The sequence below is a fragment of the Stigmatopora nigra genome, chromosome 22 (genome assembly GCF_051989575.1).
Source record: "Stigmatopora nigra isolate UIUO_SnigA chromosome 22, RoL_Snig_1.1, whole genome shotgun sequence".
NCBI classification, from domain to species: domain Eukaryota; kingdom Metazoa; phylum Chordata; class Actinopteri; order Syngnathiformes; family Syngnathidae; genus Stigmatopora; species Stigmatopora nigra.
In genome coordinates this window covers 4,008,428-4,017,516 of record NC_135529.1, presented here as the reverse complement: position 1 = coordinate 4,017,516, position 9,089 = coordinate 4,008,428, and the positions used below count along the sequence as shown (strand labels likewise).

Sequence of the window (9,089 nt, the reverse complement as noted above, 5' to 3'; positions counted from 1 at the left end):
TGATCCGCTCCGTCTAAGTGAGGCGGAATAACGACGTTATCGGGACTTGATCCCCCACCAAACAACTACGACTTCCCCTGGATCAGGTCGCCGTTTGAGGCTCTCCAAAGCCTCTATGAGTCGAGCCGGAGAGGCGCTGGGAATCCGCTGAAAGGTACGATCGGTTAGCGGTCAGCTAGCTATAATGGCAGCCTTACCGGTTCCTGTTAATTTCCCCTCCACACCTGTGAGATTAATCGGCGAGAATGCCATGTAATCGCCTCGTGAATACGGCGTGATGAGCACGTTTTTTTTGTGTCATTAGAGCAGAATGCACCGATTTGATCACAGTTTCATCAAGTAGCGGCCCGTGTCGAGGTGCCAAGATGGGATCCAGGGCTTGTTCAAGCGGACAGGTGCGCATTCATGCATGCGGGCCCAGGGTGACGCCCCTGGACCCTCATGGGGCCACCCGTGCGCGCAATATTTGCATTCACCGGTGACCCTTGTTGTTATCGAGGGAGCAGGAGATCAATTCAATTGGAATCATTTTAGCAATTGCCTGTATTGGTCTTGTAATCCAATGATTTTCTCTTTATAGTAAGTATAAATGTTATTGTCACATGTTCAAATGGTTTGAAGGTCTATTGATGTCAATGACAGGCAATTAGTTCACTACAGCACGTATATTGACCAAGCAGAAAAATGCAATTCAAATGAATGTTTCCATTCATTTTCCGAACTGCTTTATCATCACAAGGGTCACGGGGGTGCTGGAGCCTATCCCAGCTGACTTCATGCACGAGGCGAGGGACACCCTGCATTGGAGGCCAGCCAATCGCAGAGCACGAGGAGACAAACATCCATTCATGCTCACAGTCATACCTAGGGGCAATTTAGAGTGCCCAATCACCCTACCATGCATGTTTTTGGAATGTGGGAGGAAACCAGAGTACCGGGAGAAAACCCACACAGGGAGAACATGCAAACTCTGACCTGGATTTGAACCCAAGGCCCAGAACTGCGAGGCCTACTAACCACTTATCCAACGGGCCACCTATACTGGATATTAGCAATCTTAAAATACTGGGCCTAATAATTAAAGATGCCATACTGAAAATATTATTCAAACTTGATGACTCAGGATTCTCAAATATGTTCAGCCACTGCGACAAGTCTTTTGTGAATGTGTTTCCTGTTTGGATAGGAAGTTCTGTGCCAACTTACAGGTCATCACTGTTTGTCTTTGTTCATACTTGATTGTTTAATTCACTAACTGCCATTGACAGCACAGATGTCCAATCCATTTTGATTGGGAGAGGCTGACAGCGAACGACCGCTCCAAGTCAAAATGGATTGAATATTTAGCACCGTTAATCGCTCTGAAATATAAGTCACAGTCTGTCCTAGCAGTTTAAATGAATTTGAGGTCTGTTGCTGTCAATGGCAAGCAATTAATCAACATGAACAATCCAATTTCAAAAGAAAAACATTTTATTTTGGATTATTGTGATATATTATGATTTTAGCATTTAATTAAATCTTTAAAAAAAGTATAAACAAAATGACAAGCAAGAAATGAATGTATAGTTAAATGTTGTCAAGCCACATGCACAGTATATTACATTATGAAATCATCAGCATTTCTGAAGCCAGTTTTTGTTAGTACATGGTCAACAACATTTCCTTAAGTGCTCACTCACTGTTTGCCATTCTTAATACCACAAAGAATATTGGCCCGTGGCAGCCTTCATGGTAAAGTAGTCCACATGAATATCTTTTCCATTGAAAGCAGTCATTGAGAATATGCCAGAGTTGTCTTTATGTTGTTTCAAACAGTCACGTGAGCTGCCTTGTGGTGTAGACATTGGTGCGGGCTCGATTCCCACTGGTGGTGGTATGATTGTGTGTGCATGTGGTCATCGGTCTCACACCATTCTGATTTCAAGGACATTTCGTCACAAATCTCTTATAAGGGATCTACACATCCTCTTTTAGACATTACACCCTCACACAATTAAAACAACAGTAATCTATGCAAAATACGCCGCATGCAGTGCGATTTATTGACCGTGGGTATTTGTGTAAGTAAGGGGAAAAGATAAAAAGTTAAACTGCCAGCATATGGTGTCATTAAGCACATGGTAAGATGCTCCCCTGAAGTCCTCCAGCTGTTAATTCAAAACAATACTTTAAACGAGTATGTCAAACCTAAAAAGAATGGGGCTTTATTTCTAAAAAAATCTTTTAATCTGACTGTCTGATTAAAATGTCTGCCTTACAGTCAGATCTGGTATGGAATCTGTCTGAGGTTTTTCTCTGGGTACTCCTCCCACATTCCAGTTATGGGCCTGATGGGGACATAGGTGTGGATACTTGTTTTTCTCTATGCTATGCCATTTGTTGGAAACCAGTCCTGGGTGTACAACGCTTGTCGCCCAAAGACAGTTCCAGCTCACCAGATACCTAAATGAGGACATGAAAATGGATGATTTATTGTTTGAATTAACTAGTATCAATCCTGTCATGTTGGTGCGAATTTTTTACAATTCCAAAGTTATAATTGCGAGGATAATAACTGGTATGTAAAATGAATAAATAGTTCAATAAAAAAATAAATATTGTGCATGTTGAATTACAATTGGAATTTTATTGTTAGCATGCAAACTACAATAAAGGATGGGTGAATTAATACTGTAATAAAACATTGCAGTTTATGGTCCAGTGCAGCTAATTTTTGAATTTTTCATGCTCGTGAACTGCATGTATTTTCATGTAAGTATCCCATAGTACAAAGTTTACATTTTTGATTTGTAGTCCAGTGTGTCTCGTAAATGACCAAATGCAGTTTCTATCATAATTTGGTGGGTGCAGTTCATAGTGAAGTGTGCCTTAAAGGTGCTGTAAAGTAACTTTGCTGATTGATTTTTAAGTACATCAAATCTGTTAGAAAATAAGGGCTGAAACCATGGGCACAAAGTTGAGAACAAATGAGTACTGAACCCCAGTCTTATAGGCAGAAACTTCTGGTTTGATTTTGGCCTGTCTTTGTTTTAGGCAATTTCCATTTTACCAATTTGCTTTTAACATTTAAATTATTTTTATTAAAATTATCAGGATAATATCACTGACAGCAAGAACATGGGAATCCTGTTTTAGTCGACTAATTTACTAATGCCTGAGAGACTGTTGCTGGATTCAGGTAAATCCTGAACTTAAATCTAAGAATTAATAAAAAGTGCCATGCAGCTGTCATGTCCTCATCATTGGTCACCAGTCCTACCAGTGCTCTCAATCTGCCTGTAATCTGTGATTAATCAAGTGGAGGATTTTTCTTGTCTCAAGGTGCTCAGTCAGAGTGCATTGTCCAGGTCAGCTGTTTGTACTGCACAATCACAGTGTGGCATCATATGCATACTCAACCGACCAGTATGCTAACTGATGACTAGTTTAACAGTACTTTTGCCTGGTCTTCATAGACAGATGGTATTGACTCCATTTCATCTTATTCCTTAATGAGGAAAGGCACCCAAATCCAGCCCAGCCTTTTAGAAGTTGATTTGACCTGACATTTTAATAGCCTTTAATGTTTGCCAAGTGTCGCCGATGGAGTGGATTCATATCACAGTAATGAATTAGAGTTAATAACTTGATCAAATTTGCCTTTGGAGGAGTTGACGCACTCACCGAGTACCTCAGTGCGGGGAGTTAAAGTAAGCTTATTACAGCCAGGTCTAAACCAAAACACTTGAGTCATTCGCTTGCGACTGTGGTAGTTCTCAGCTGACGAAACGAGACAAATAATGAAAATGTAAGTATTTGAGCTCTTGCCTTTGCATCTAGTTGTGCTTTGTAATGTCCAGTGTCCATCTTCTCTTTTTATGGAGCTTCTTTTACTCTTGTTAGCTGAAAATTAACAGGGAATGCGAGCAAGCTTAGAGTAAATCTCTGGGTCAATGTTTTTGTCTGTTAATGTGTTTACTGCATAAACCACATGGCCACGTCTCAGGGAGCATGCAGAGGGTCTGGTCAGGTCAAGTTTCGGAGATGTGCTAGTGGGATAAAAACAAAAAGAAAAACAAACTCCATTCTGATTGATTAGCAACATGTTAGCCCTAATTTACATGGTGTATCCAAATGACCAATGTAGAATCGAGCGCTGTCACCAATAGTAGTGCTGAATGGAAGACTTGGTAAAATTAATAGTCTGAAAAAGGGGGCGGGAACCATTTTGACAGAGAAAGCCATAAAAAATTCATATTTTCTTATGTTATTCGTCGAGAGCCATACTCCGAACTATCATATTAGTTTGTATTTTTGTATAACGATATGAAATAATTTATTGAAGATTTCTTTGCAGACCCCATTGAGCCTGTCTCTGTTTAATCTGCAGACTGCCCCACCACTGCCTCAGCCTATCGATGGGTGAATCCGGCTCGCGTCGCTCCACACTAGTCTCCCGCCTGCCCATCTTCCGGCGGAGCAACTGCAAACGACAGGACTCGCTGCCGTCGTCACCGTCGTCGGGGGGCAATTGCGCACATACTTCATCGCCCTCCAGTACCAACTCCAGCTCGGGGAGCACCGGTAAACGTCGTAGTCTCTTTCGCGCACCCTCTCTGAGCTTCTCAGCCAAGCGGAGCAGCCATCCTCGTGTCCAGCCCGTCAACTTGAACCTCACGTCGCCCCCACTCTCGGCCCAGACCACCGATGCAAACGGTAACAGCCAGCAGCCGACCACCACGCCACAGTCGACGGGTCATAGCGATGCTCACCCAAAGTCTCGACACACGTTTGGCTTCGGGAGCTATCGGCAGAAAAAAATCACCCGCTCTCAAACGGAGGATTTTGACAAAGCCTCGGCCTCCTCCTCCACAAGTAATCGTAACGTCTTCATCAACTGCCTCAGTGGCTCGACGGCCAATGACGGCGACGACTCAGGTTTCATCGAAGATAGCGGCAGCAGACGCTCGCGACACAAGAAGCACCTGCTGCCCAAGTCTCTTTCAGCTCACCCCCGCTTTGCTCACCAGAGACCATCAGGGGACAATCCCGAGAAGACTGCCACCGCTACCGTCGCTCCGGGAACTGGAGGGCTCACCCCAGCTTCTTGTCCGAGCGACCCCGGCCTGGAGAACTCGCTTCAGTCTCCCATGGTGTCAGAGGATCGCACAACAGCCATCACCCCCTCCGAGTTCGTACCGATTACCGAAGACTCTGTCTCTGAGGCCGAGGCCTTGACAGCTCCTAGTCCTGGACCTCTCCTAGTGCCTGGGCCCCTCACAGACACTGCTGCAACTGAGAGTGCACCAGTCCCAGAGACAACCTCTCCCTCACAGGTATTACCTTTGGCTTGGCTCTCCTTTGTGTCCTAAAAAATGCTGATATCAATTTTAGTTTTGCTACCGTATTTTCACGACTATATGGTGCATCACATTTAAATCCGCAGTGTCAGTGACGAGTGCTATTTCTGTATTGGACACACTGTTTTTAAAGAGCCTATCGACTGATTTATTTTATTTTATCGTGATAACAATTTTAGTATTGGTCCATATATAAAGCGCACTGGATTATAAGGCGCCAGGTCTATTTTGGAGAAATTTTAAGACTTAAGTGCGCCTTATAGTCGTGAAAATACAAGTACCTTGAATTAGTACATGAAGTTCTGAAAAGTAAACTAAGATTGATTGAGACTGCATTTATTTTCAACAATATTATGTAGACCTCTCAGTCAAATTTCATTGAAATTAATTTGCTTTTTGCACACATTGCAAGAACATCTAGAACTCCGAACAGGAACACAGTGGCCGAGATTCAACTTCATTCCATATTGGTGCCTAAGGAGGTTCCGCAGTTCTATAAAACTTCTTGCTTATTTAACACACGAATGGGGTTTATTTTAAAAGAATAGCTCCGACCTGCGGTGCCCTTGGACGTGAAAGAACAAACAAAATAGTGGAATATTTATGGTGAAATGCTGTATAAACTTCCAGGCATGAAAAGTTGTTTTATTAGAAGGGAATAAAAAAGTTTGCCCTTCACATTTCAAACCTGTGCTGCCATAAAAATGTTTTATATTATATCCTGCTAAGAATAAGGAAAAAAAAGACGAGAGGTGACAATATCAACCATGACCATGCAGGATAAACATCAATGTCATCTTTCCAGGTTTTCTTGTCTCCGGTTGCTGAGAAGCCATTACTGCCTGAAACTAGCACAGCCAACAACACCGACTACGAGACACCCGTCTCCCTCTCGGAACCGGAAACTGCGGTGCGCTGCCCGTCACCGTCAGTGCGGTTGCCGGATGAGACGAACGAGCGGAAAGAAAAGCAAGAGGAGGTGGATAGAGAGATGTTGGGAAATAAGAATGCTGAGACCACTAGCGAAAGCGAGGGGGGACCGCCGAGAAGTGACAGCTGTCGTTCGTACCCAGAACAGACGGAAAGGAGGGCCAGACACACCCTTTCGGTTCACGAGAGAGGAAACTTTTGTGGCTGCCGTGAACCCAGATCCAGTCACCTGAGGAAGCCACACACAGGTAGGAAAAGACTAAAAAAAAAATGGAATTTTCCAATTTCCGGTAGTATTTGTAGCCCTTTTACAATGTTTTTTTCATCTTCCCAAGGGTAGTATAAGAAGCTCCCTTTACACAGTGTGGAAAAGACCACAATTTCCAACTTTCTATGTCCTATTAGAGATGACTTATGCTGCCTGTCAAAGCTAAACAAACCCTTTTTTTCTGTAGAAATAACACAGACCTGAAATAAGAAGACTACGTTAACAAACAACTTCAAATCCTTTTGCAATACCATCAGAAACTTGCCTCTAAAAGATGAGCTCTTGTATAATGGTATATTGGCCGCAAGTCACTTTCATTATATAGCTACAAGGACACTACTCTCCTACCTCAATCCAAATCTGAAATCTCAAAATTTTAAATGTACTCATGCACTCTGTTGTAATTTTAAAACAAAGTCTCAGGTCTATCTGTATTTTGTGAGTGCTTTTCAAATACCAGGACTTCTTCAGTGTGAGTAGAAACACGTAATTATGCCCACTCACTTCTTAATGCGTGAAGATAAAAGCAGTTGCGCCAACATACACTTTGTAAACACTGCTCAGTATGCAAATGCAATGTACAAGAAGCCTCTGTTTAGGCCCAAAACACATTTCTTTCATATTCCGTGTTTGTAGCCGTGGCTCTCTCTGTTCATTATAACCACACAATATAAGCTTCTGACACGCTCCCTTGATTCATTTCGAGTCAAAAACTAACAAATCTTAATAAAACGAACTGAAAAGAATGGAAAGGTTAATAATAATGTTGTCGTCTTTGTTTTTGCAGCCTCGCTGTGCAGCAGTGTTAGTCCCTACCATGAAGTGATGCGCTTGGAGAGGCGCTTACGTTCTTCTTCCGAAGGGGCTGGTGGTCCTCGTATCCATAACAACCATCGAGAAACCCCTGGTATGGAGGGATGTGGCCTGCTAAAACACAGGAACAACTCTTCTTCGTCCAAACTAGGGAGTTTGGTAAGTTTTTCTTAACTCTACTATTAGGACACACTGGCACCTTAAATTTCATAAGACAATATTAATGACTGACTCATTTTTAGTTTATCCCCTGCTAATTTACTTGCAGTATATGAGAATTCTTTCCCAAAGCCAAATGCTCTCCATCATTAAACCTTTATCAAGTCATTTAGACACTTTTAATTGATTGAAAAGTTGAAGCAGATGTTTGAAAACAATAAAAACCTATTGACACACGCTCTTAACTTTAATGGTTCAACGAAAGATTAAGCAACGTTCTTCTCATTAACAGTAACTGTCGCGCAAGTTTTTAAGCACTGCAATGAAATCAACAGCTAATGTAATTTTAACCTAAATATAAAACTTGATGGTACCATTAGAACGGACAAGTCAATGGTAGCCAACCTGTCAATAGCTAATGTGAAATTTTGATAGAGCTGTCAACTATTTTACTTTGGTGTTATCTCATCCTTTTTTCTGTGGGAGGGTGCAACTTTGATATTTGTCACGCTTGCCGCATTTCTTGTTTGCTCGCTCTTTAGGCATCTTTGACAGCCAAATAATAACATATCAGGCCTAAAGTGATTGCATCCATTTTAAGATATAATCACACAAAGTATTCTACTGGAGGTTGTCTGCATTTTTCGGCGATATGAGCGCTGACAACTTTGAATGCATTTTTCTTTTTACTTGTATTTATTTTTGTGCTGGGAAGCCAAGGCCCCGAGGAGTTGTCCTAGTATAAAACTTTTGACACTCCCAAGTAGCAATGACAGATGTCATTCTATTCAATCAAAGAGCTTCAACATGGAGGTAAAACAATTCCAAGTCATTAAAAGTCATTGCTAATTATACATTTTAGGAGATAATTTCTAATGTGTATATTGCATCTTTGGTTGACTGTAGACAAAAAAAACCCCAGTGGTTTCCTGTAGTTAAATAAATTTAAAAAAGAGCAGACTCCCATTAAAAGTCAAGTCAAAATTTTTAAATTAATTAATCTAATGTAATTTGTGCCTTAAAAATATATGTATATATATTATGGTTGCATAGTGGCTTACTACTTGAAAACGTACCGTCAGTGTTTAATTGAAAGGTTTCCTACTTTAACCTTGTCAACCCATTCCAAATCACTTGAATGGAATGTGCACCTGCTTTTGCACAATTTGGCAAAATATACTGCAAGCATTGCTATTTCATCCACACACCATTTCAGCCTACGTAGATAAATATGACTCAAAACTCATGAGCGTAGAAATGTGTTTTGAAATGTCATGTAACACAGTTTGAAAAACAAACACTACTTGACGTCATCCAAGATCAGGGTTTCCATATGTTCGTAATCAAAGAAAAGATAAGCATTTTTTTGTTTTCAGTGATAGATTTATTAACCACGGTGTGTTGGACTAATGAAACAGGATAAGGTTTACAAATGCACCAATTGATCAGAACAAGATAAAGGGAGTAACGGTTGTAAAAGGGAACAATAGGTGTGAAAGCAGCCTTCAAATGAGTTGGCAGAGTTCCTCGTTAGGTGCTTTCATTCAAAAAATTGATTATACATTTGTCAAGACTTA

The 9,089-nt window shown here is 41.3% G+C and overlaps 1 protein-coding gene across 8 annotated transcripts in view; it reads left to right on the top strand.

The window, feature by feature from the left end:
• Positions 1 to 13: 13 nt before the first annotated feature.
• The window catches only part of LOC144215400 (serine-rich coiled-coil domain-containing protein 1-like), an 82,662-nt gene continuing 73,586 nt past the window's right edge, over positions 14 to 9,089 (top strand). For 7 of the 8 annotated variants that reach the window (XM_077744292.1, XM_077744291.1, XM_077744294.1 and 4 more), the window contains exons 1-4: positions 3,645 to 3,790; positions 4,373 to 5,318; positions 6,148 to 6,520; positions 7,328 to 7,512. In XM_077744292.1, the coding sequence (XP_077600418.1) occupies positions 3,783 to 3,790; positions 4,373 to 5,318; positions 6,148 to 6,520; positions 7,328 to 7,512 (1,512 nt within the window). In that variant the 5' untranslated portion in view covers positions 3,645 to 3,782. Of the gene's footprint in view, positions 155 to 3,644; positions 3,791 to 4,372; positions 5,319 to 6,147; positions 6,521 to 7,327; positions 7,513 to 9,089 lie in introns of those variants that run through there. The other variant, XM_077744293.1, reaches the window with a different exon arrangement.